At 42.5% G+C, this 26790-nt stretch overlaps 1 protein-coding gene across 1 annotated transcript in view; it reads left to right on the top strand.

Annotated features, from left to right (window-relative positions):
• Positions 1 to 8692: 8692 nt before the first annotated feature.
• Positions 8693 to 26790, top strand: part of kcnn3 (potassium intermediate/small conductance calcium-activated channel, subfamily N, member 3) — a 45052-nt gene continuing 26954 nt past the window's right edge. The window contains exons 1-3 of the mRNA XM_070835504.1: positions 8693 to 8770; positions 9457 to 10586; positions 21543 to 21638. Coding sequence (XP_070691605.1) covers positions 9483 to 10586; positions 21543 to 21638 — 1200 coding nt within the window. The 5' untranslated portion in view covers positions 8693 to 8770; positions 9457 to 9482. The remainder of the gene's footprint in view (positions 8771 to 9456; positions 10587 to 21542; positions 21639 to 26790) is intronic.

Raw genomic sequence — 26790 nt, forward strand, 5'->3', positions numbered from 1 at the left:
GAGGCTGTACATGCAAGCGGAGAAATGCTACTGACGAGTCGCAGGTGACTTGATATTCATAGAGGATGCTTGACAAAATTTATAGGTGTGTTTCCTTATCCTTAGCAAAATCTGTGCAGCCCTGATATTTATTTTATCTATATAGATGAGATTATGTTATGTATTATATGGGCTCCTTACGTTAATTTCATGATTTCACAAGCTTATCATCCTTTGCTTTCATTTTCAGTGAGTACAGTAAGTACCAGTGCAAGCAAGCAGCATGTAAGATGCATCAAAAGTGTACATAGATGTATATAAAGACAAATGAAAATTAGACCAATGGGGTAGTGATAGTAAGAGGGGAAATCCATCCATTGTCTATATCACTTATCCTTCAGGATCGCAGGGGGGCTGGAGCCAATGCCAGCTGACTTTGGGTGAGAGGCGGGGTACACCCTGGGCTGGTCAGAGGGAACATCATATTTTCAAAATAAACAGAATAATATACCAATCATATCATCATATCATAGCGAGGAGAGTATTATGGTAAAAATGTCTTTATTCTTGGTGTCATCTCTCAGAGATGTTATGTGCTGTAAAATCATGACACTGGATAATACCCACGCTGTTTCTTAATGTGATTCGATAACATTCAGAACATTTGAACAAGTCATGTAGAGCTGTCGCTTGGTGTGATTTCTCACTGAGAACAAATAGTTATATTCAGTGTCTAATTCTGAATCAGTTCTGTGTGGCAGTAGATTCAGTCTTTTCTCCAGTTCAGCAGCAATTGTCTCTGTCAAGAGACAGGATGGTGGCAGTAATATTGCCAGCCAATCAGAGTAGTGCCTCATAAATAATTTTATTGTTAATCTCCCCCAAACCACCTGTGTCATTAGAGGAGGATGTGTAGCAGTAGTTGTTTGTGATGAAACAAAATACAGATAGTGGTTCTACCAGTTGGTGTGATAGTGCCTCCACACTTACGCTAAGAAATCAATCAGTGTTAGTTAACATGTGTGAACATATATTGATGCATGTTTAAGTTGGCTTGTTTCAAACAGGAGCTCCACCCATTAAGTTGGATTCATATTATCTCTCCTGTCAAGTATTTGAATGGTGGGAGGGCAGGACTAATGATAGAGAGAGAGGAGTAAAGCACGATGGAGGGAAGGATGGACGAGTGGATCCGGGCTGCATGGGGTGAAATATTAGTCCAGACCGAAGGGCTTAAATGAGCCCAATCGATGTTCTCCAGTGAGAGAGGGGAAGGAGGGAGTACGTGAAGGCTGAGTGGGGGGAGAAATGGCTTACAAGCTACGCTAAGAAAACACAAGATCACAAGAACCTGTGAAGTCCGCTGCAAATTTACAATGGCCATCAAAGGTGTGACAGGAGGGATCGAGCCTCAAGTCCATGAAGCATTAGGAATGAAAAGATGGGCCATGAAAGAGTATCATGGTGCTGTGAGGGTAATGGATGGTATTTTCAGTTGGGTACAAATATTTTGCCATGATACTGGCCACTGACCTCATGGTGCCACCATGAGGACATGCTAACATGCTAAACTAAAATGGTGAACATGCTAATAACAAATGGGCCAAATGACAACCATACCATCAGGCCACATGTGAGGAACACAGTATACTGAATATTATATGAATTTATTGCCTTTATCAGACGAATTACACAGCTAGGAAAGTGACGTATGTGGAGGCTAGAGTCAGGAGGGCAGAGTTTGGTAATGAGGGAAAGCTCCTTTGTTGACAAAGATGCTCTTTGTTTTAGTACAGAGGAGCTGGAGTGCTTTCGTTTCAAACTTTATACTGCTTTCACTGCACTGAGAAATTCTGCTTTTATCTCTGGTACATTGTCAATAAGGTTTTGCGTTTTTTATGCTATGATGCCTTTTTAACTACGACAAATAATTGGATGGTTGGCTGTTTGGAATTTACTTTTAAGGTGTTTGTTCTTTGTAGTATTTCTCCTCTTAAGTGTTGAATGTTATGGTGGTTATTCTCCACATGGCATTGTATAGTAGCACAGGGCTAGTGTTTCCATAATGCCACAATAATGACAAATGTAGTACTGCTGAATGGTAATTAGTACCATTACAGTGATCACACTGTACCATAACACCATGGTCCCTACTACAATGGCACATTACAGCTAGTAGATCTAGTAAAATTCACTTCATTTTGTTAAGGAATATATCAGACAGTGTCACTGAGCTGAAAGATATGAGACAGCTGAGTCAGGCACATTGCAGAATCACACGCACACAAACAGCAACCATGCATAAACTTTATTATCATGCTGACACTTTGAAACTGTAATTAGCTCCTGAAGTCCTTTAACACTTCTAAATGTTACTATCAGGACAGCTGCACGCACTCGCAGACATACTTAGCCAATTGCCTCTTCAATCAAGAGTGACACGTAGCATAAAATGTAACGTTCCTTTTGTCAAAAGGCTTGAGACCTTGACTCCCTGCTACCTGTGCCTAAATTTGCCTCTCAGGACTATAACTGGCATTTCAATCAACAGAAGAAAGGCCGGCGTTGGCTGACGAGGGGAGCAGCTTCTTGCAGTTGATCAGTGGACAGATTCAGGAGACGGGTAATGGTAGCCTGATTCGAGGCATCTAAATTGCACATTTCAGATTTGTTGTGTGATTCAGACTGGTCTGGTGTTGTGCTCACTAATGCCATTTGGAGGAACAATCAACCAACTAGAGCTTAGTAGACGGGATTCCTAATGGGCTCGCCATCTTCCTACATAGTTAGCTCCTAACTACATTCAGGCCTAGGGATTCAAGTCCCTGATAATGAAAATCCATGGTTTGAGTCTGACTGGGGAGCTTTGTTGCATGTCTTCCTCCCCAATTATCTCTCTACTGTCAAATCTCTAATAAAAGCATAAAAAATACCCAAACTTTCACACTTTCAGTAGAACTAAAAATAGATACATTCATGGAAAACAGTGATAAAAAGATTGGGAGAATGAAAGCGATGTACAAGGTTTTGTAAAATCAACATGCAGAAATAACGACTCTTAAGCATTAGGCTAACTACTATTAGCAACCATGATTACAGCTACTATGTCCACTGAAAAGGAAGTCGGTAAGACATAATGTTATTTGAAACTGACTGGTAAGGGTAAAACAACACGTATAATGACTGTAATAATAAAGTGAAAATAAATGGCAATTCTCCCTAATTATCAGGCTAGGGTGAGTCTCCAACTTCAATCCATGTCACACAGAATCCCTGTACGGCTCTTGTGGCATCTGTGGCAACGAAACCTGGCGAGGCAGCAGAAAAGCATATCAAAACACTCTTGCACACACTTGAGGACAGGTAACAAGCAGAGGTTGTTCCAGAAGAGCTGGGCAAGGCGGAGCAGATGGTGTCAAGGAGGGATGTTGAAAGCAAAGGAGCACTGGCCAGACACAGTCATCATCTGGATAGTGAGTGGCAACTGGGAACATAATGTCGCCATTATCTCTGGCCCTGTGATAGGTGGCTTCAGAGAAAGCCAAGCTAATCACCTCGCCTGGTTGGAACAGCGACTGATCTGCCTGGGCACTGGTGCGCTTCAGGGACTCCAGGAGGAGACTGACTGTCCGGTATCTGACGTAAAAAAAAAAAAAAAAAAAAAAACATGAAGCCACCCCTGAAACCTCAGAGAGGGAAAATAAGGACCTGAATGTTGAAGTGACAGGAAAAGTGTGTATGAGTGGAAACCCAGCAGTGTCACTAGTCTGCTGACTATTAGCTTTTAGTCAGGAGACGGCTGACACAAACACCAGTACATCAGCACCACCACAGTATACACTTTGCTATCATGCTGACACTGTGAAACTGTACTTAGCCTCTGAACTCTTCAAACACTTCCAAATATTAGTAACGTGACAGCTGCACACACTAGGAAGCAGCACACTTAACCAATGGACCCTTCACTCAGGGGTGAAAAAAGCCCAACCTCCATGTAATATTGTAGATCTTATAAAACAAGACCTGACATGGAGAGGCGAGTATTTTGTTTGGTGTCTGGTACAATTTCTGACAGACATATGGTCTAATAAAGTTGTGTCAATATGCTGTGTGTGCGTGTGTGTTTGCATGTGTGTCAGTCCTTTCATTAAAAGGGCACAGTTGTTTGGAGGCGAGATGTTCCGTACTGCTTGCTCACCACTTAAATGGGAGAGCGGACACATTACCCACATTCTTCTGCAAGCTCCACCATCCACCCCCCCACCCTCCTCTGTATCTTTTACACTCTGTAGTCTCCAATCCTTCGTATTTGATTAGTCTCTCTCAAGCAGGCAGATCAGAGTGTTGTTTGCTGCGCAGAGATCCATCTGAATTGGCTGTGTTAGTCTACACAGCTGCCTGGCCCCTAATTACAGTGGCCCTGAGAGCTCACGGCACTCCAGCTTAAGAAAACACATGAAAATAGACAAAACACAAGCAAATTAAGAAAATGTCCTCATAAATTTGACAACACATGCACGGCATTTAGAAAACACCCGACTTCATGGGTCATAAACCCCGACAACAAGCATCGATGTCCTCTGGAAACACTTCTGTTGTCCTTGTCTGAATTTGCGGTGCGTTCGTGTATTTGAAGTGTGTTTTCCCAATGCTGCACGTGTCGCCAAAGTGATGAGGATGTTTTCTTAATTTGCTTGCGTTTTGTCTTTTTGCTTAAGTACTTTGAAGTTGCAGCGCCTTGAGCTCTCAGGGCCACTGTACTTAATGCAGTCTGAGCCATTAGGATACAGTGGAGCCAGTGTAGGCAACGATTAGAGCATGTCTGATAGAGTGGGGCCAGCCCAGTGGTTTATTAACAAGAGCCATGCAGCTGTGCAATACACTCATTACTTATTACTCATCACTCGTCTGACATTTATCATAAATCTACTGGTCTACAAGATGTGTCTGATTCCCAGAAAAAGGAAAAATCTGCTTCTCCATTTCCTTTTCTGCTTTGACTGACCTGACTACATATTCAATACATTTTACTTCAGTTCAATTCTGTTTTTCTTTACTTTACTCCAGAGTTTCTATTGGATGAAAACTACACTTTATACTATATACCTTAATACTCGAGTACATTTTGGTTCTAATACATTTGCAACTTTACTTGAGTAAAATTTTGAATGCAGGGCTTTTATTTGAAATGGGACATTTGTGCTATGTGGTATCTCTACTGTTTTACTTAAAGGTGTGTGTGTGTGTGTGCGCGTGTGTGTGCGTGTGTGTGTGTGTGTGTGTGTGTGTGGTGAGAGGGTATTTTGTCCTTTTGGTCAGAATCTAATCAATCCCTCTCTCCGTTCACTTATGAGCCTCCCGGTCCAAATTCTCAAATTTCCTCTACATCTCATTTTCCACACATAACACATCGCTCTCCTCCTCTGTTTCCCCCCCCACCACCACCACCACCACCACCCACCACCCCTCCTACCCGCCTGTAGTGTCACTTAGAAGTTTTATGTGATTCATGCAGTATCATTTCCTGTACTCAAGCCTTTATGTGGCTTTAAAGTCGGAGGGAGACGAGAACGAGAGATAGATCAGGTGGAGTGAGAGCTCATCTGTATACTACAGCGTTGGCATGGCAACTGCCATCCCACTTTATTATTCCTCTTTGTATTCTATTATTCACTTTCTCGTTCACATATTTCTCACACCATACATCTGACGTATACTGCAGGGCAGGACTGTGGACTAACCTTTTCATTCAATGGGCCCATCATTCCTCCTGTGTGTCACTCCCCTCTGCTTTCATTGCTCCAAACTCTCCATCTTTCTCTGGTGCCCCCTAACCTCTGTCGACAATATTAAGACTTGTGAAAGATATACAGTGTGGCCTGCTACCATTTCTATTTTCTGTCAGTCCTAATGTCCCCCTGAGCCTCTGGCAGCCTTTTTTCCATTTTCGGTGGTTTATTGTATTGTATTGTTTGTCCATTCTCTCCCTCTCTCTGTCTCTTACTTTCTCTGCTGTGTTTGATTGGCAGAGCAGCTGTGAAGAAACTGCTACCAGAACATTAAAGTTTGGCCCAGATGATGATTATTCTTTTACAAAATGTAGTCTCTTTATTTGAGCAGATGACATTAAAAAAAAACATAAATGGGAGGAATATACCAACTGTGCAGGTGAGATCCAAATCACATGAGCTAACCCTCCACAAGCACACACACACACACACGTTTGTGTTTTAAACTTATCCACTGCATTCATTCCTTCAGGGCTGCATCTAATGGTTACGTTCATCCTGATTATGTTATCTAACTTATTAATTAAGTGATTGTTTGATATGTAAAATATGCAAACTGGCTATTTGCACCAGGGTACAAATAGACACTCAGTTTCTTTAAATGTCTTGTTTTGTCTGACAAACAGTTCAAAAACTTAAAGATCTGATTGATTTTACAATTATACAAAACAGAAATATAGCACAACCTCAAAAATTTAGTCAAACTGGAACCAGAGAACATTTGAAAATCTTTGCTTGAAAAATTCAATTAATGATTAATTAGGTTAAAATCAAAATTGTTGGTGATCAATACTCTGTTGATCAACTAGATGATTACTGAAGGTTCAGTTTCAGCTCTACATTCCCGAAGGGGCCAAACCTTTCTCTTCCTTATCTTAACCAAATGATCCCAAACATCCAGCAATATAAATATAAAAAATATCTTCCTTTGTCTGAAACAGGTCCGACAAATACAGAAGTGTAAATACACTTCAAAATGAACATTTTCTCTGACCTACTTCTTCCTCTCTGTCCCCAGCCAATGCAATGGCTTTGACCTGAGATGGTGCACGCCTGACCTTTGACCTTTCTCCGGGTCATTCTATGAAGAATTTACCGCTTGTTGAACCAGCCAGTCTCCATCACTGACCTATCACGAATCAGCCCAGGGCGGAAGCAACACATTACTGCTTTTATTTCCCCCCTCATGAAGAAGAAATAGATAAAATAACCCGCTGTCAGATTCAACGAGACGCGAGCGTTTAGAGAATTTAAAAAAAAAAAACGACAACATACAAACAAAAACACAAACAGATATGACATTAGATTCAAACATACGGTAAAATGACATCCTTTTCTCCGTCATTACTGGACCCCTGTGTGTCTTCCCTCCACATTAGCTGTGAGAGCGAGGCGCCAGCATATGGCTGGTGTTGTGTAAATACTTGGACTCATCCTGCGCACGATATGATTCGCTTTATTGATGTCTGTCAGGTTGCATAATCGCAGGATAGGCTGACCTGTTATAAAGAAACCGTCTAATCCGCTCCCACACAATTCCGCGTCTGCGCTCATCCGATTAAGGGCGCGCGTAAAGCACAGAGAGAGCCATAATATTAAACCGATTAGGACAGGTAGAATAGTCTAATTATGTCGGATTACACCGTATAGACTCTGTAGAGTTACAATTATAAAATGATTAGTCTGCTTGAAATGAAACCAGTGAATCTGTGAAAATAAAAACTGTGGCTACATCCTGTACATTATCCTCCTCAATTGTTGTTTCCCTTAAGGCATTTATTATTAAGCCAATATTCAATTCAATACAATATAACTTTATTTATTCCTGCAAGGGCAACTCACCGCCCCAATCATCAGGTAAGAAAAAACGAAAAATGAATTAATTCATTATAGTTAATGGACAATACATTACCCTCAGATTAGGGTGTAGTCTAATCTATCAATTCTCCAAAGGATGGTTCTGTTATACTCCGTTTACTCACTAAACAACACAAGTGTGGAGGTGATGCACTCAGTTGAAGGCGCACAGAGACGCACCGAGCCGCTCCTGCTTTTCCTCCTTCACACCCTTCTCCACACCACATGTTAAAGGTTTGTTTTTTCTCCCTTTTTTGGTAGTCTACATCATAGTCTTGCAGCAGCAATGGGTATATTTGTTTTAAAACTGTATTGACATTTGCTCTTCAAATGTGAAAATGATTCTTTGAATGCCCGCGTTTGACCAGTTCCAGCGTCACATACGGGCGTAACAGGTGCCATTAGCGACCGGAAGGGCCATGTAGTGTTTAATATAGAGGCAGCAGCTACAAATACTGTTCTCCGAGGCTTCATCAGAAATAATAACCTCCAAATAACCTGAGTGCAGCAAATTAGACATGTGTTTATTTAGCGCCTATTTCGCCTTTCTGATTCCGTCCAATGGGAATGAACGGCAGGTCTGGAGGCGGAGAAAGAGGGAGAGAAGTTGGAGGAGAGAGTGAGAGACGGATCTAGGGAGACAGTGAGCTGTGGATTGAGTGGAAGTCGGTGGAGTCACACATTAAATCACGGGCTTCTCCGATCATCTGAAGACTGTTACTTGACGTCCGGCTTTGCGGGCTTTTTTTTTTTTCTTTCTTTCCTCCAAACGCTTTACGTGGCTGCACATTTTTGACGTGCAGCCACAGGTTGACCGATTTAATCCAGTCACCATGGATTATTCCTCTTCACCTCGAGTCGACTGACACTGACGGGATCGAAATGGACACCGATCGTAGATGATTGGGAAAGAGACAAACTGATCGCACCAAGTGAGCGCAGACGGAGGCAACATCTGTGGGAAGCGACGCGCAATTTCGAGAGACAAGCTTGGACCTGTGGAGGGACATATATGAAAGGAGGCGAAGCGAAAAGATGATGGGATGGCCGTGACAACATGAAAAAGAAAAAGTGCTGTGGTCTATTTTCATCCAGCCAGTGATTCAACACAACTAACCTGGGGGACAGGGACTGAGAGAGAAGAGGTAAGAGGTAGGTAGAGAAACAGACAGGGAGGAGGGGGCCGTGAAGGTGTCTGGTTATATCATACTGAAAGTGGGTTATTGTTTTGGATTAATCAAATGCAACCAAATGCAGCTGACTTGTGTTTTACTGAGGCATACACACAGTCCCTGTACTTCTCCTCCTATCAGAATCGACTGATGGGGAAGTATTATCCATTAGTCTCTGAGCCTGGTCTCATTTCTGTGGTGTGAAGCCAGAGGATCCGCACCATCTTCCTGACTAACAACAATGTAACACAGATGACATTTCACGGCATAGATGGCCGGAAGCATTGTGGGATGTGGGAGAAGGAGAGGACACTGAGACACAGAGAGAGGGAGAGAGAGCGCTGAGAAGGGCTGACTGGGCAGCTGACTCAAATGCGACTCAAGGAATTACATATTCCCCAATTATGGCCACTTTTCTTCACTCTGGTGTCCCTCATTGTAGCACATCTTCAGCTTTTGGAGTTCAGTCTTTCCCCTCGTTTCTTTTAACTAACCATTATCCGTCACAGAGCTCCCCCACTCCTCCCTCCAGTCCTTATCTCGCTGTCTGTCCTGTCTTCATTACCACCATCGTGATAAATAGTCAGTGTTCTCAGTGATTTTCCTCCCGTGTCTTTCTTAACAGCTCTCCTCCTCTCTTTTTTTTTGTTTGTCTGAAGACAGGTGAGCGGCCACAGCCGTGACCATGGAGCCTCCCCCCTCTCTGAGCTTGGCTCTGTTAGGAGGGAGTGAGGATGAGGACCAGCGCTTCCTCCTTCCCCTGGGCAGCATATCCCATCCCTCCACCGCTAGCAACCAGCCAGGGTCAAACCACTCCAACCACATGGGAGGGTCAAGCCTCGACCGTCTAAATGGCAGCACCCCGTCCCCGTCCCCATCCCCTGCCACGCCCAACTTGCCTCCGACATCACTCCCCAAGTTGCCCCTGTCATCCTCTGGAGCCCAGCCCCTGCCTCCACCCATACCCAACGCCCTGCATCCCACCAGCACCCCACTCTCCTCCTGCTTGGGCTCGCAGCACAGCCTGAGTGGGGACTCTCCGGTCTACAACGCTCTCTTTTACTCCTCCCATTCGCCCTCCATGGAGCGGGAGAGGGACAGAGAGCGCGACAGGGACAGGGAGCGAGAAAGGGGCTGCAAACACAGGCAGGCCAGCCCTCTGGTCCACCGCAGGGACAGTAACCCCTTCACCGAGATCGCCATGAGCTCCTGTAAGTACACAGGCGGGGTCATGAAGCCCCTGAGCCGCCTCAGCGCCTCCCGCAGAAACCTCATCGAATCAGACAGCAGCAGCGAAACCAAAGAGGGCGGCGTTTCAGCTGTTGCCGGAGTAACCGCCGCTGGGGGGCATGACCGACAGCGAGAAGCCCCTCCTACCTCCTTAGTGGCCCAGTCCTCTACCAATCAACCCCCAATTCAGAGCCCCCCAGAGATTGTGATTTCGTCCAAAGAAGACTCGCCATACCCCAGAGGAGGGTATGACATCACCGACTCCACATCCAACCAGATGTCCATCTACCACCAGAACCACGCACTGGTGGAGAGCAGGCGGGCGCAGCCCGGAAGGGGCAGCAGGCAGGGCGGGGTCGGGGTGGTTGGCACCGGGGCCAGGGGCAGCACCTCCAAAGCCTCCAAACGGAAGAACCAAAACATTGGCTATAAACTGGGCCATCGCAGGGCGCTGTTCGAGAAGAGAAAGAGGCTGAGTGATTATGCTCTCATCTTCGGAATGTTTGGCATTGTCGTCATGGTGATTGAGACGGAGCTGTCGTGGGGCGTGTACACCAAGGTGAGGGGACAGACCCATGATACTTAAAGGGGCAGTCCACTGATTTCACACATAAACACACATACTTACTACTACATACTCATGGTCAGTGGGAGTGCCGTTGTTTCTTGTGCTGTGACACTGCAGGTCAACTATGAGAAAATAACCCTGATGATGTCATAGTGATGTCATTGCGATCACCTTATCTTGGGCTGGCAGACTGCAAACTTAAAGGCGAAAGCTGCGTTACAAACTGAGGCTGTGGAGTTTGAAAGATATAGTCATTACAAAGCAGGGAGGGTCTAATGAAAGACACCATCAAGTTTTATTATGGGAAGTGCATGATCCAGTTGGAGTTTGACTCTTACGAGGAACTAAAAGTTATCTCTGCCTCTGCTGCTGCTGCTAATCTGTCCCTCACAAGTCCACCAACTTTATGGAAGAGCAATAATAAATTGGATGACTGCCCCTTTATTGTAGCCTCAGTATACCCTTGGTTAACTTTAGCACTTTTTAAGCATTTGGGGTAATTTTTTGCCTTTATCTTGATAGTAGCAATTATAAGTAGCAGCAGTTATAAGTTACAGAAAATACAGGCAGAGGAGAGAAAAACACGTAAGAAAGGTCATCAGGACTCTCAAACGTTGACTGTCATGGATTGGTCAGTGCCTGGATAATTACAGTAAACTTTCACCACTTCATCACTAAATTCATGATTGGTGCACCAGCACTGAGCCCATGTTGTTGGATGGTTGTGTACTGTAATGACCAGTCTTGACAGTTGCTGCTTCTGGGTGATGTAATATAGCGATGCAGAGGACATGGGGGGCAGATTATCAGTAGGAGGCCAGGATCTCATTTGTCTGTGTAATGGGGAGTGTAATAAGCTGAATCTGGCCCCTGGCTGCTATTGTCTGTTTATTTTGGTTGTGTGTGTGTGTGTGTGTGTGTGTGTGTGTGTGCCAGAGGGTCCCAGTGAGCCTCAGAGCACATTGTACTCACCTTCCTCATTGTGTCCTCCTTCCGTCCCCTCTTTCTGTCTGTCATGCCACAGAGGGTTGGTTTTCGTTAGTTAATAAGGTGGAAACATGAGTTCCACTTGTGCAGCCTATCATATATGGATCACTGGTCATGTGAGGGAGGCTTTGGGACCATGTGAGAGCATGGATTTACAGGTAGTCTATTAGAATAGGCCGACTGGGTGTGTCTCTCGCCTTTATCTTCCTCCTGTTTCTGTTTGCAGTCTGTGGTCTCCAGCTGATACTTGGTCCCTCTCTGTTATTCTCATTGCAAGAGAAATCTGCCTGTGTTGTTTAGCTGGCTGTGTCTTTCTCTTTCACTCTGTCTCCCTCTCATTACTTCATGAAAATCAACGATTTTAAGGCTATGTCTTTTTATTAATGAAAATTCATGGTTTGAATTTCTCTCCCTCTTAGTCCCTTCTCGTCTCTTTTCTTCCTTTATGTGGACCTATTCTTCCTCCCGAAGGAGACGGCAGGCACTTTTTATGCTCTCTCTCTCTCTCTGTCTGTCTCCTTTTCTTTTTCAACTCCACGCTTGTCTCTTTATCCTGCTTCCTTTTTTCTTTCTTTCTTTCATTTTTCCCCTCACTTTCTCTCTCCCTCTGCTCCTGTGCTCGTCCAGTGGGCGTCAAACTGGGGGAGTGTGATCGGAAGAGAGAAGCGACTGGGCGAGAAATGAAAGGCTGTGGAAGGAGAGAAAAAAGGAAAGGCGATAATGAAAAGCCTGATTTAGGTTCTTAAGCTACAACCAATACAAGACTCATTTTAATCAGACGGGATTCTCTATCAATACGAATTGATGGACAGCTGTGAATTCGAATGGGGAAGCTACCGTGTTTGCCAGAGCTCTCACTGTATTGGCTAATCTATATTCACTAAGATATCTAATTAAGAAAGAGAAGTCGTATTTGAGAAAAAATAGTATGTAAAATATCTTTGCACTTCATAGTGTCCTTTCAGCAGTGTACATTTTTAGAAAGAGACTGAATCCAGAGAGTCAAGTGCGCTTCAGCAAAGCCTGATCAAAATTCATTTTTAAATACAGTGTGCCAAGTTATATATATATTTTTTTGTTTTTATGGTTGCGGATTTGGTTTGACTCCAACAGATAGTGGAGTTCCATCAGACAGCAAGCCCTCACTTAGATAATTGAGGTGGAAAGAAGCCCGCTGGTTGTTGTGAAAAATGAATAGAGATCATGAGGATGAAAGAGAGAACGGAAAGGGAGATGGATGGGAGGACGGCAGAGGGAGAAGTGCAGTGCTTTAAACCAGTCTGGAGGGGAAGCCTTGAATGATTTCCTCTATTGATCATTGATAATCATGCACCCACACATGCATTGTCCACCCTGGCACAAACTCGCACATTGAAAATGGATGCTTCCTTTTCAGAGGCGTTAGCTTGTGTGCTGTGTATTGACAGTCATCCCTGAGAGGTGGTGTGAGATTTTCATTACTGAAAATGCACATGTATGTATATTTATCGTGTTAACAGCACTGCGAGACTTTGTGTCTTTAACAATAGCTGTAAACAGAATGCCACTGTATACTGTCGGTGCGTGCATGTTTCTACCAAGCCAGCTGCTCGATCTTGCTCCCAAAAATAGAGATGAAGAATAAGAATGGAACTAAACATGCTGGGTTGGATGATCTGTGCGTGTATGTATGTATGTGTGTGTGTGTGTGTGTGTGTGTGTGTGTGTGTGTGTGTGTGTGTGTGTGTGTGTGTGTGTGTGTGTGTGTGTGTGTGGAGAGAGGTTAACAGAGGAGGACATAGTGTTCGTGACTGTGGGTATAGTGAGTAAGCATATGTATATTCATGTGCAGAAACAGATTTCAAACCATGTCAGCACATACTGTGGCTACAGCTGAAATTTTCCATTGATTGTATCATAGTCTGTGTCATTTTATCTAATTCAGTCAAGATCAAGGCAAAGACAAAGTCCATGAATAAGGCAACATTTGTGATCAGTAAGTTTAGATGCAGATAAAAACTCACCCTAAACTTATTCAGCAGCAGTGGAAAGTAACTAAGTGCACAACTTTGTGGATTTATGCTGTTTTGACTTATTGATATGGAACTTTTTACCTCACTACATTTGTTTGACAGCAAGTTACTTAACACATGAAGATTTTACATTAAAAACAAGATGATTTTGTAAAATACAGTGGGATTGTTAAATACTATATACTTAATCGAATATAAAGTAAATTTGCTATTAACAATCACTGATCAATAATGAAATATATAATAAAGTACCAGTCACAAGGGCCATTTTACTGCAAAAGAAGCACTTTTACTTAAAGTACATTTAGAATACTTTATTGAATGCAGGACCTCCCTTTTTCATATTTTTGTGGTATTAGTCATTTTTACTTAATTATAGTATCTGAATAGTTTTTCCACCAGTGATATTCAGCGCTCTAGGCAGTGGCAGTGAATTCTTATACTGTAAATGTCCAATCACAGATATTGAGCCAAGATAGATTATGCAGACAGAATATTGGATGATGAAATAATTCATGAATGGGAAATTATTTAATTTGCTCTTGGGCAGAATTTTCCCACAAACGCATCCAAGGCAAAAGCAAAACTGAACCTTTTAAATTGCTATCATATCTTACCTTGAGACAGTTTTTCTAGAGTCTCTAGTTTTGTACTGAACTTGTGTGAAGCATCCCACTGTATTTTTACCATTTTAGCAAAACTGTGGCCTCTTTACATGATCAGTGCCACCAGTTTACCACTGACCCAGGACCTTGACACTTCAAATGTTAACAGCAATATGAGGACAGTTCCTCTTAAAAACACTTTTATGAGCTTCTATTATTGATTTTATTAGGAACAGCTTAAAAGGGAGGAGGTCCCTGTCAGACATGTGTCTATATCTGAGAATAACTGTGGCACTCGGACACCCGGGACCTTAGCATGTGGCCTGTCACTGTCAGATCAATAGATCATTTCACTAAGGCCCATGTGGCTTCTCGGGGCCCCCGGCTCCACGGTGGCCGTTTCAGGCCTGCAATGGAACATGGCTATTCTGAGGGAACGCACAGCTGTTTCCAATGTCACCTGTCACAGTGCCAATGCACAGACTTGACACCTCGTCTTACAGATGGATGCTGTGTGTGAGAGGCAGAGGGACGGCGTATCATGTGTGAGCACGTACCCACTTGCTGTCCGTTTCTCACCGTGAGCATCACTGATTTCACAGATTAGCAGCAGTGCTCGCTTCCAGTCTCCCTTTGCTTCCTTCCTTCTTCTCACTAACAGGGAGTGTTTATGCTCCTCCCCTGGCGTGTCTTAAATATATCTCCATTTCTCCAAAGGGGTCATTGCCATCTCAGCAGGCTTACAGCAGCTCCCATATTCCCCCTGCGCTACCTCCATCTCTCCCTCCCCACCCTAGCTCCCCTATCTATGACATTTCTCACAAACATTTACTGGGAGACCTTCCAGGCCACTTACAGTGGCTGCATGTTGCTTTCCAGACAGTACACGAGGATCATCAGGGAATTAAACTCACCAACTGCCACAATATTCTGTAAAAGAGCTATCAGCCATCTCAGCACTTCTGCGCCCCCCCCCTCCCCCTCCCCCCTCCTCCTCCTCCTCTCATCCACCTCCTCCCCTCTCTTTTCCTCCACTCCGCTCCACACTCCCTTCATCTTCTAGATCACAGGCTTCTAAGGGACGGTAGATCCCACAGGTCTTGCTACTAACAGGTACAAATATGCTCATTTCTTTCAGTGTAACAAGTCCAGAGAACCTCTCTGTGAATGTGTGAGTGTGTTGCTTCACATGGGTGTGTTAGAACTTGCATCATCCGCCGCTAACATAAACATTCACGTCACTGAGTCGTCTCCTCTGTGTATACACACCTATGGAGTGTGTGTCTTTATGTCTCTATGTATACAGCTCTGTCATATTAGTACTCATGGATGTGTGTATGTGTGTGTGTGTGTGTGTGTGTGTACGTGTGTGCATTCACATCTCCCTTTGTCTGGATTTAATTGAGTGTGTGAGGCTGTAATGGTGTGTGTCAATGTGCAGTCGAGTGTGTGTGTGTGTGTGCGTGTGTGTTTATCCTGGTAAGGTGACATCGCTCCTCTGTCTACTGCCTGTTTCCCTGGAGACTGATTGCAAGAAGGCATCGTCTGACAGGGAGAGACCCCCAAGGCTAACTTATTACAACACACTCTCACACAAACACACACACACACACTCATATGCATTGCCAACGTAGTGAGCGACTTATCACCACAAGACTAATGTTCTGGTGATCTATGTCTATTTGCTCTCACATCTGTGTCAAGAAGGGTGAGGTGGGGACAATTAGGGGAAACCCTCATTTAGATACTAGCTGGTTTGGTGTGTGTGTATGTGCGTGTGTGTGTGTGTGTCAGTGGTGGGCAGTCAGGGCCAGCAAGGCCTTCTCTGCTGGCCTAAACTCAGAATCACTGATTTACGTTTTAATATTTTCCCATTAATCTTTTTAGATTATTCCTAATAGTCTATGCTCTTCATTTCATAGCGTGTCTCTGTGTCTCTGGGCCGGGGTGTTTCTAGCAGTGTATGTCTATATTAGAGCTTTTATCCAATCATATTTCAGCCATCATGTGTTGCCAGGGTCAAAGAAATCTGCCCTGAGGCCTTCAGAATCAAAAGTGCAGGCGCCCGTAGTTTAAAATACATCGCAATGAAACTGTCGCTTGAACCAATCAGATTTCAAGTTGGTGACCCCAGGGCCTTCTAGCAAGCGTACGATGACGTTAGTATTTTCACGTCCTCTGATTGGCTGGTCAGAGAGCTTAGCCAAAGCTAGCGATTCTTATCTCTAGCGACCTGCACAAGCTAAAACTTTATCATAATCATAAGTATTAATAGCAGTTTTTTTTAACCCACAATGGCTGACGGAGGAGAAGATGTTAATTTGGTCGCAGATCTACTTAGAAATCCATTTTCAAGGCGGACTTTCCAAGAAAAGCTGGACATTTTGAGGAAATGCCGGCCCACCCTGAAGCTAGCAAGCCTGTCCCAGCCGGGAAAAGGGTTCGTCCGCCACTTTCAGATCAGCAACTACAAGCGATACCTTTGGTTTACAGGCTCAGAGGAGCAAATTGTATTGCTGGGAATGCCTGGTATTGGCAACTGAACGACTCTGTGTTTGGAGCCGAGTCGGTGGTTAGAGTGTTTGATGTATATGGAGCAGGTGCACAGCAGCGCAGCTGTGGCTGCAGTGAAGGGAGACTTGTTGAATTCTTTTAATTGGGTTTCTTGCTTTAGTGATGACATTCATTCTCCAGCATGAGATACCTGTCTGCGATGCAACGTCCTGTTATACTGCCTTTCTGTATAATATTGATGGCTTCCATAGCCGTGGCGTCATAATGATGGTATTAAGAGGTGGTTTGATTCAGGTAGGACGCCACTGAAGGCCCAGAAGTAAAATGAACGGCCCGCCACTGGTGTGTGTGTCTGCTTGTTGATTGAACTAAAGAAGCTCAAAAAGCTCATTATCTCTGCATGCTATCCACCTAGCCATTGATCAATACACACTAATCACACACTTATGCAGAGCTGGACAGAAGGAAGCAGGGACAGAAACACACTTGCACACACACACACACACACACACAACGGGTGGGTGGCTGTGGCTCAGAGGTACAGTGGGTCGTCTGGCAATCGGAGGATTGAATTGGTGGTTCAAGTCTGCGTGTTGAAGTCTCCATGTGCTTCCACATGTGAGCACGTGTGATGAGCAGGTTGGCACCTTGTGTGAGTATAAATGTGCTTTGAGTCTTCACGAAGCCTAGAAAGGCATAAAACAAGAATAGTTAGTTTACAGAACATGCAGAGGAATGCAAATATACACAATATTGATTATTTACTTCTGTGCTTGTACCTGCACATTGCTGGTTGCCTGTCAACCTCACTGTTGAAACAAGTTTTCCTGGAAGGTACCCATGTGCTCACCTGTTCATCAGGAAATAGCCACAGCACACAATTCCCCATAAAAAACACTGATTGTCATTTTGACATCAATGTTTGTTCACAGATTAAACAAATGAGAAGAAATAGTCCCATACATGGCCGATAGTAGTATGTATTGAGATGCGTGTGCACCTGCTGTCCACATGCAAGTCTGCAGCTGTTAACGCCCATGCTTGAACATAAATAAACCTTCATCCTCATTGTTGATGTCTTTATCTAGAGTTTAATGCAGGTGCATTCATTTAGAACAGCAAACACCTGCATTAGAGATGCGCACTTTGTCGAAATTAATGGACCCCTGTCAGCCAATTAGAATTGAGAATTCTCAGTGGTCATGGTATAAAAAGCTGAAATGACCAGAAGGCAGGTATGTACACACATACCACTCTGTCACAGTGAGTCATCCACTATACAGGCAGAGTAAGTGAAGTGGAAACAGGCAGAAACAAAATGCTCTTGACAGTGTGATGGACAAAACTGAAAAAGAAAACTAAACGGCCAACAGACAGCTGAAGGTAAAAGCAACGAGAGAGCTGAGAGAGTGGAAGTTAACTCCAAGTAAATCACATTTCAGCTCACCAGTGTGACCGTGTGTTTAAGCAGATACGCTGCTGAAATCCAAGTCTGCTTTTTTCTCATTAGCACAACAATGTTGGCCTCCTTTGCATCCAGTTTGCCTCAGTGAGTACAAATGAGATGCTAGCAGAGGAGAGACGGACCGAGACAGGAAAAGAGAGTGTGAGCAAGTACGCTATTACGTTACGTCTGTTTAGCTGACCGTGAAGATACAACCCAAAGATGTTCACAAATAATGCAAGTACGTAAGATTCAGCAAACAAGCTTCAAGTGCTACATTTTTATGTCTAAAGATGTAGCCTGAACAGGTGAGTTTTCAACCTGTGATGGAAGATGTGGAGGGTCTCTGCCGTCCTAATGTCAGAGGGAATAAAGACCAAATACAGGTAGAGCTTTAGGTCTACCTTTTACAGGTAGAGGAAATCAGTGGAGAGCCGAAGCTAGATGGTATTTTCCCAGTGTTGTGCAGTGGCCCATAACCACACTGATATGAGCTACAAATGAACAACACTCACTTAATGTTTTGTGTATGTGCGTGTGTGTTTGTCTGAGTGTGTGTGTGTGTGCATATGTGTGTGTGTGTGTGTGTGTTAGATGACAGAATGGGGGCACCCAATCTCACGTTCAATTTTCTCAGATTTTGATAGACATGTGAAGCGGGAATGCTCAACGGAGAAGGGTGTCAGTGAGGATTAATAATCTAGACTGTGTGCGTATTTCGTGTTTCTGGAGTGTGCGATGTTGAATTAATACCATTAAGGCCATGAAGCATCTACAGAGACTTTAAATACACCAACACACTCTATTTTCCAGGAGGCTGACTTGCAATATATATTCATGAACCCAAAACGCAATGTAGATTCTGCCTAATAATGTCATGAAAGAAAGGCTGAGTGATATGTATCTAAACTTGGAGTGTGCAGATTAAGAGAGTGATTGGTGACGCATGCTTATCAGCTTCCTGCTTAGCAGCTGAAATATCTGATCTGAGATGATGCAGTCTTTGGGTGGCTTACCTCTTCTGTAGACGACAGCAGGCTCTTGTGTTCACCATTCGACCTTGGTGATCTTGAGAATGAATGCACTTTGGATTGTTTGTGTATTTTACTCTGCAATTCAAAATTTAGTCCTTGAATGGATGAAGACGAATGAATCAATTTTGTGAGTGTGGCTTCTAGTGTTATTTCTAACGCTTGGAAAATTAGTCAAACTAAATGTTTTGTTTGACTGCTGATTCCTCACATTCTGCAACTATGCACAGTATCTTTTTTTTTTTGTCCAATATTTCACAGGTTGAAAAAGCTTTTGAAACAGAATATTGACAGTAAATTAACTGTTGCACTTGGTTTCTTCATACACTGTCCTGCTGTAATTACTCACCAGAGCACTGAAGACATATTGATCCGTCGCTGAAAATAGTCCCCAACAAATTAGCTCTTAACTCCTGTTTTAAAAACAGTAGCTAAAAACTACAGTGGCCTGCTGTCTGAGAAAATTACTTAACATATAAAACTTAAAAAAGTAGGTATCTGTGCCCTTTTGTGAGCTTGGGGCTGAGTGTCACAAACATGGTAATGAGGTTTAAGTTGGAAAGTTTTAAGCAAAACTTTCTTCACAGTAAAGAAAAATAAAGAATAACACCAGCACTGTTGTTTCTTGTTTCTTTTTCACTGAATTTGTCGATGTATGACACCTGAAATGGTGCATAACACTGTCCACTTCTGTAGTCCTGATGACTGTGCTAATTGATCAATTACTTACTACTATAATTTTGCACCCTACTTGCTTAATATTAGTATTTCTGTTTTTTTTTATTTGATTTAGGTGAGACAGGTCGAGGCCTCTGGGATTGTGCACGCTCATTCACTGTCATGTCTTGCTGAGAAACTTGAATGGATGGAGCCACCGTTGATCTTATTATTCAAACATGTGCTTTTTCTGCTTTGACAAGTCGAAATGTCCACGAGTACCAAATTCCACAAGAACTCATTCAATAGATGTGGAGATATTTCAGTTTAAACCAAAAATGTTAACCTGCTGGCAGGACTGCAGGAAAAGTCAGGGGTCACCAAAGTCAGTAGAATACACCGTCTAGGAACCATACTAGATACCATAACCATACTAAATGGGTGAAAACAACAAGTCTATGGCAAAGCTAGATGAAAAGGATGACTACATGTCAGTAGGACTGATCCTGTGGATTATCTCAGGACACTTTTTATATAGAGCAAGTCAAGACCATGCTCTTTAATTTACAGAGATCCAACGATTTGAGAATCCCCACATGAGCAAGAGCCAATACTTATTACTACTAGATATTTCTGTCTGGACCAAGGTGGTGGACCGACTGACATGCAGACTGACATTGGCACCCCTAGAGCCATGCCACTAGCATGGCTAACAGGGTTTCCTGATGCATGACAGTTATGGATGAGATGAAAGCAAAGAATAACAGAGAGTGAAGTGGAGTAACAGTCAGTGCTTCAGAAAGCATTAATTCACATACTCCATGGCCACTTACCAAAGAAAGAAAATAAGCTGTGTTTAAATAGTTAACATGGATCGTTTTTATTATCTCTGTTTTTTAACATGTTGCGATACCTGGTGCTCAGGCTGCTTTAACTTTGCAATGATGTTGTAGCACCTAAAATGATTCATTCATCCCCACAGCACATTTTGCTCACACATGACCAAACACGTTTGCTACCAATGAAAATTTATTCTAAAATGAACACATAAACTCACTAGACAGCAGCTTACAAAAAACAATCCAATGCACTTTTTCCTTTTGAGTCTACATCAGCATATCTTAATGTAATGTGTGCTGCTGTGTTTGTATATGTGAATACGTACATTGTATATGTGTGTGCACATGTGTATGATAACTTGCTTTGCTGTGCTCTGAGTGTGTGAGGTGAGGAGGTTAAAGAAGCCACTGAAGTGCTATGAGTTGTATTGATCGGAAGTTCCCTAGTGCATTGATTATAAGCCGTATGAAACCAGACAAGCAGAGGATTTAAAGCTTGACTGCAGAATGATATTGACGGGTGGAATACTACCGTCCTACTTCTGCTTAGTGTTCGAAAGTCTGTTTTGTAAATGTTAGCTCTGATTGTCTATGCTGAGGAAGTGCCACTATGGTGCACTTGCCATTTTAACAGAAGGCTGACATCATGTGACATCTGGGACTTGCTCCACGTTGAAGTGGACTGTGTGACTGAATGTGGACCATCGTGAGGTTTTAAAAGTGTGGGCTCTTTCATAGATGATGTTTTCATCATTGTGCTCTGAATATTAAAACAACCATAACAGGCAAATTCTATTTGAAATGTGTATTATGTTTGTGCTGCATGTTCCTAAGGGTGTGTCAATCTTGTCTCCACAGAGCTCCATGTATTCTCTGGCCCTGAAGTGTCTGATCAGTCTGTCCACAGTCATACTGCTGGGCCTCATCATAGCGTACCATGCACGGGAAGTTCAGGTAAAACACACGCACGTAAACACCCACAGGCAGACGTACCTGTATACACACTGACACAAACTAAGCCACAGACAGATGCTGGACAGTTTGGTAGCATACCATTCTGAGAGGTTAGCTTAGCATAAGAGGTGGGAACAGATTGTCTGGCTCTGTCAAAACATGACAAAATCTGCCTACTCGCACCTCTAAAAGCTCACTAAATAAACATGCAAAAGAGTACTATACTATATCCAACCATCCATCCATCCATCCATTATTTATACCACTTATCATAAAGGGATCACAGGGGCGGCTGGAGCTAATCCCAGCTACACCCTGGACTGGTTTCTATGTGTCAGTCACAGGAGTCAGTCAACAGACGACCACTCACACTATGTGATATAGTATAGTTAAAACATCAGAACAATAACTTGTGGTTTTCTGATGAGTTATGTGCAGGGCGATTTTAAGACTACAGGAAGTCACTGCACCTGGAAAAGAAATAGTCACGTCCATAGTGAAACCACAGCTTTTTTTGTAATTAGTGAGTGCTGGTTTATGGATTCTGTTTATGCTTTAAATGGAGCCAGACTAGCTGTTTCCAGTGTTTATGCTAAGCTAAGCTAAACTAGCCAGCTGCTGGTTGTGGCTTCATATTTATTGAACAGACACAAGAGTGGTATTGATATTCTCATCTAACGCTTGGCAAGAATGCATAAATGGTGACTATTGCTTTCATGCCTTCAGCTTTTTGTTTATGAGTGCTTTAAGCAGGGGCACATCTGAGCTCCAGTCGTAGTGTGCACATAATGTTGTCATCCCTTAGGCTCCAAGGGACCCAGGTGTGTGTCGGCTTCAGCCAATTAATGGCATTAATGAGAGTCATAGTGGGATTGACGGAACAGTCTGTATGGCTTTGCATCGAGTAGATACACACTGAATGTTGAATACACACTTAGCCAATAACAATCCTGTCATTGTATACACACATAAACGTACAAAGACACACACGGCACACAAATGCCTCAACCTTGTGTAAGGCTGAAACAATCAATCAGAAATGCTTTCATGCTTCATGATATCTGTTTTGCTGTTTGTCATTTCACTAATATAATGGTACTATGGTCATTTAGTCGGGGTTTTCATCTGAAGCCATTTGCAATCAATGCACATTGACTATTTATGGGAGCCTTGCGGGAATCAGACCCAATGAGTGCCCCCACACCAGCTATTACTCCCACCAGCTAAACCACGGAGTAACACTCATCCATCTAACCACATATTAGTTTAATGCCGTGACTTTTTTTCATTACATCACCGCTTGGATGTTGCTGGAAATGTCTATTAAAGTTCCAGCAGGTCTGTGATGGTGATTCTGCTGCATTCTGAGATTCAGGCTCTCTGTCTGTGGATCAATAACGAGATGGCCATTGCTTATTCACTGTCATACACAGGGACTGATAGACTAATCAGTCTGTAATAGGCAGCCGCTGTGTATTAAGATTCACGGGGGGGAAGGAGCAGACTCAGTGTACACACATGCAGTACGCCATGTGCATGTGTGTTCGCATGTATGGTTAAGAATTCATTGATAAAAGAGCCCCTGCTTCTGCTTGCAAGTTTGATGTCACATTCACATACGGAGTCAGCCGTCCTCCCACGCACACTGTGGCTGCTGCACGTGACAGGCACGCTAATACCGACTGGAAAAGAAGAGATTGAGAGTAGCTACTGTAAGGTCGACAGAGAGAGAGAGAGAGAGAGAGAGAGAGAGAGATAAAATGGTCTTCTCTTAATCTCTTTGAGAAAAATTCTTTTTGATTAAATGAAGTTACGAGTTTGGGGAGGGTGCCATGAAGGTAGGGGTGGGAAACGGAGCAGAGTGGGGGAAGTGATGTTGGGATTTAAAATCACTTTTGATAGCAACTTGTGTGAGGATGGTGATAATTTATAAGCATTTTTACCCTACAGCAGCTGACAGCTTTAGAGGATAATCCTGGTTTATTAAAACTTTAGTATTTTTGTCTGCGTTTTGGGCCATAATTCCTAATGGGTACTGTAATACTGTACTCACTAAAATTGCTAAACTCTGGGAACACAGTGACATTGCAGTCAGATAATCGGAGATGTTTCAAACAATCCAACAGTTTTGCTGTTTATCTAAACCACTTTATTAGGAGGTCAAACCATAGGTGAGTACTAGTAAAGTGTGTAATTCTTCATTGTACAGTAAAATGCACACAATAATGTTTGGTCAGGAAATTTAAAAAAAATGCACTGTATCACTTTTTGTCATAATTTTGGTTAATCAGCAGTTTGTTTAAAAATTGTCTAATTGGCTAACCAAATAGACATTATTACTGGTGAAGTAGTGCTGTCCCTTAAACTGTTGCTGGATAAAAGGGGAGCTGTCATTAAACCTGCATTAAATATTTTTTGGCTACTTGGGGCAACAGACACAGGCTCTAAACACAACTTTGACTTATTATAACAACTTTCATGGCTCATATGGGAAATCTGTTAGAAATGTGCTTATTTATACATCGAGCAGTAACAGAGCAACAAAATAATTCATTTGGAGTTGTGTTTCTGATCACCTACCAAATGTAAGTCCGATATTAAACCTCTTTTAGCTCTGGATTTCACCAGCTGTGGTTCTTTATTTGCTAAATTCTCCACTATGTCATTAACTTTGGAATGAAATGTAAAAACAAGCAGGGGAGTTACATCTGCAGCATCTCATAGTGCACACAAATCTGCTCTTATATAAGTAGGCTTCCCCTGAAACCATGTTCCTTTTATTACATGCATGTTAATTTTCTTATTCAGCACCTGCCTGCCGGCACCAGGCCTGTTTGCTTACATACATAAGCAGCAAAATATGTGCCAGTTTGAGTCCGGTTTTTATTGTTGGATGGTTCAAACACAAACACACAGATACACTCCACGAGAAGTAATTCTGTGCAAAATGAAAGGCATTGTTCAATAAAGATCTCATTCTCAGATTACGACACATTCTGCTGAAGCATTTTGCCCAGCATGTAACAGGATATTACATGCACGTACACACACACACGCGTATATATACATTTGCACAGAAGGGTGGAGAGGCAGAGACGCTAGACATCAGAATGATGTTATCAGGTTCAGCTGGCATTTATACCACCTTTCTCCCACTCTCTCTCTCTCTCTCTCTCTCTCTCTCTCACACACACACACACACACACACACTCTCCATTTCTCTCTCCTTCTGCATGTCTTTTATCTCACAGTGCTTTTTTTTTTAACCACCATCAGCGTGCTTCTCTTTTTCTTTCTTTTTTCTTTCTTTCTCCTCCTGCTTATCAGATTAGATCTGTCTCCCTTCTCCTCCACTGGGCTTCAATTCAATTTTGTTGTTGAGTTTCACATCCTTTCCTCCTGACTCCTCTCCGCTCTTGTTACTCAGCATTCAACTTCTCACCAAGTCACCCTTCTCCCGTTGTACTTAAGCATTCGTCTGCATTTCCGTGTTCGTCTGCCATCGTCCTCCCTGGCATCTTTCTTGTCATTCTTTCTCTTGTGGATGTTCCTTTCCTCTTCCTCTCCTCCCTCAATCTTCACTGTCATATCTAATCTACCAGAGGACAGGCCAAACCAACTGTGCTCAGCATGAAATAAGGAAAAACAATTAATGTAGTGTTATTCATCAGTAATCATCACAGATTACAAATTTCTCCTTTGTTCACTGCCATCGATGAAAAGAATTTGAATTCTTATTAACTATTGACAGTAATGATCTCGTTATGGGAAAGAAATAATTGTTCTCTGTACAAAGCTAATGGGAGCATGCTGTAACTGACATGAACATGCAGCAAAAGTGTGTGTGATTTAATACTGGTGTTACTGTGAAAAATGACAGGGGAGAAAGAAGCAGGAAGCTGACATGAGAAATGTTTGATTTGAAGTGAGAACATTGCAGTTTTGTGGTGTGGTGTGCTTAGTCAGCAGAACCACATTGACACTCTGGGCATTTTCTTTCATTTTTTGAATCCAGAAAACTGGGGAGTTAAAAATCCTGGCCAAAAATGTAAACAAATGCAAACTTAAACAATAAAATGCTGCCATGGCAAGTTTGATTTTCATTTGTTTCCTGTGTGGTTAGATTAAATTAGAGCATTGCCAAATTCTCCAAATGTTAGATTTTCACAGTCATCAGTCATGTTCCAACTTGTTTTTTTATGGTGGCGTCTGATTTTGCTGTGTTCTCCCGCTTGTTCTCACATGCATCTTTGAGCAAACTAATTACAAAAATCCTTTTTAAACTTGTACAAAATGCAGCTACTGTTCTAAATGAGTCAAAAAGATATTATCCCTGAAATACCCTCTCATCATATTGTATTACGTATATATTGTAATACGTACATACATATTAGTTTCAGAAGATTTTGGAATTTTCAATTCTCAATTTTTGGGATTCCTGATAAATGCAATGTTTCGTTTTAATCATTAGTAAACCAAATTAAGCCTAATTATGTTTACTTTGGAGATTTATAGTTGCTTATGTGTTTCAATATGGGAATTGTCTTCATAGATACAACAAATGCTGCCAATATTTGTTGTATCTATAACATATGATGCCAATTTAACTATGTAATAATTCTCCATTTTGATCATCAGCCTACAACTGTTACTGTAATCGTAACGCACTGCTCTAAGTGCTTTTATTACAATAATACACTGTTGCCCATAAAGTTGGAATAAAATGTTTTTTACCTCTTCTCATGAAATCATTGTGACAATGTGATTTATTCTTGATAAATAAAGTGTATATCTTCTCAACTTTATTGGTCAAACTCTTCCAAACATATCACAGTGAAACTTAAACCACAATGAACCTTTGCAAACTGTGTATTCAGGCTTTAACAAAATTGGGGTATTGAACAATTTCTCTAACTTCATGGGCAACAGTGTAGATATAAATTACCGAAATGCTGATAGTATAAGACAAAGGTTAAAAAGATGTTGAAAATCAAATGTCTGCTCCTTCCTTCTCCTCTGTGGAAGAAATAAGCCGTTTTTGATGATGTCTTATGATGTCTGATGATGTCTTAAACCTTGGCAACAATGTACAATGCTCAAGTGATTGTTCAGGTAGTCACTGGTGTGCCATGCTTGGTATTTCCAGCTCTGC

Source organism: Pempheris klunzingeri, chromosome 8 (assembly GCF_042242105.1).
Source record: "Pempheris klunzingeri isolate RE-2024b chromosome 8, fPemKlu1.hap1, whole genome shotgun sequence".
NCBI classification, from domain to species: Eukaryota; Metazoa; Chordata; class Actinopteri; order Acropomatiformes; family Pempheridae; genus Pempheris; species Pempheris klunzingeri.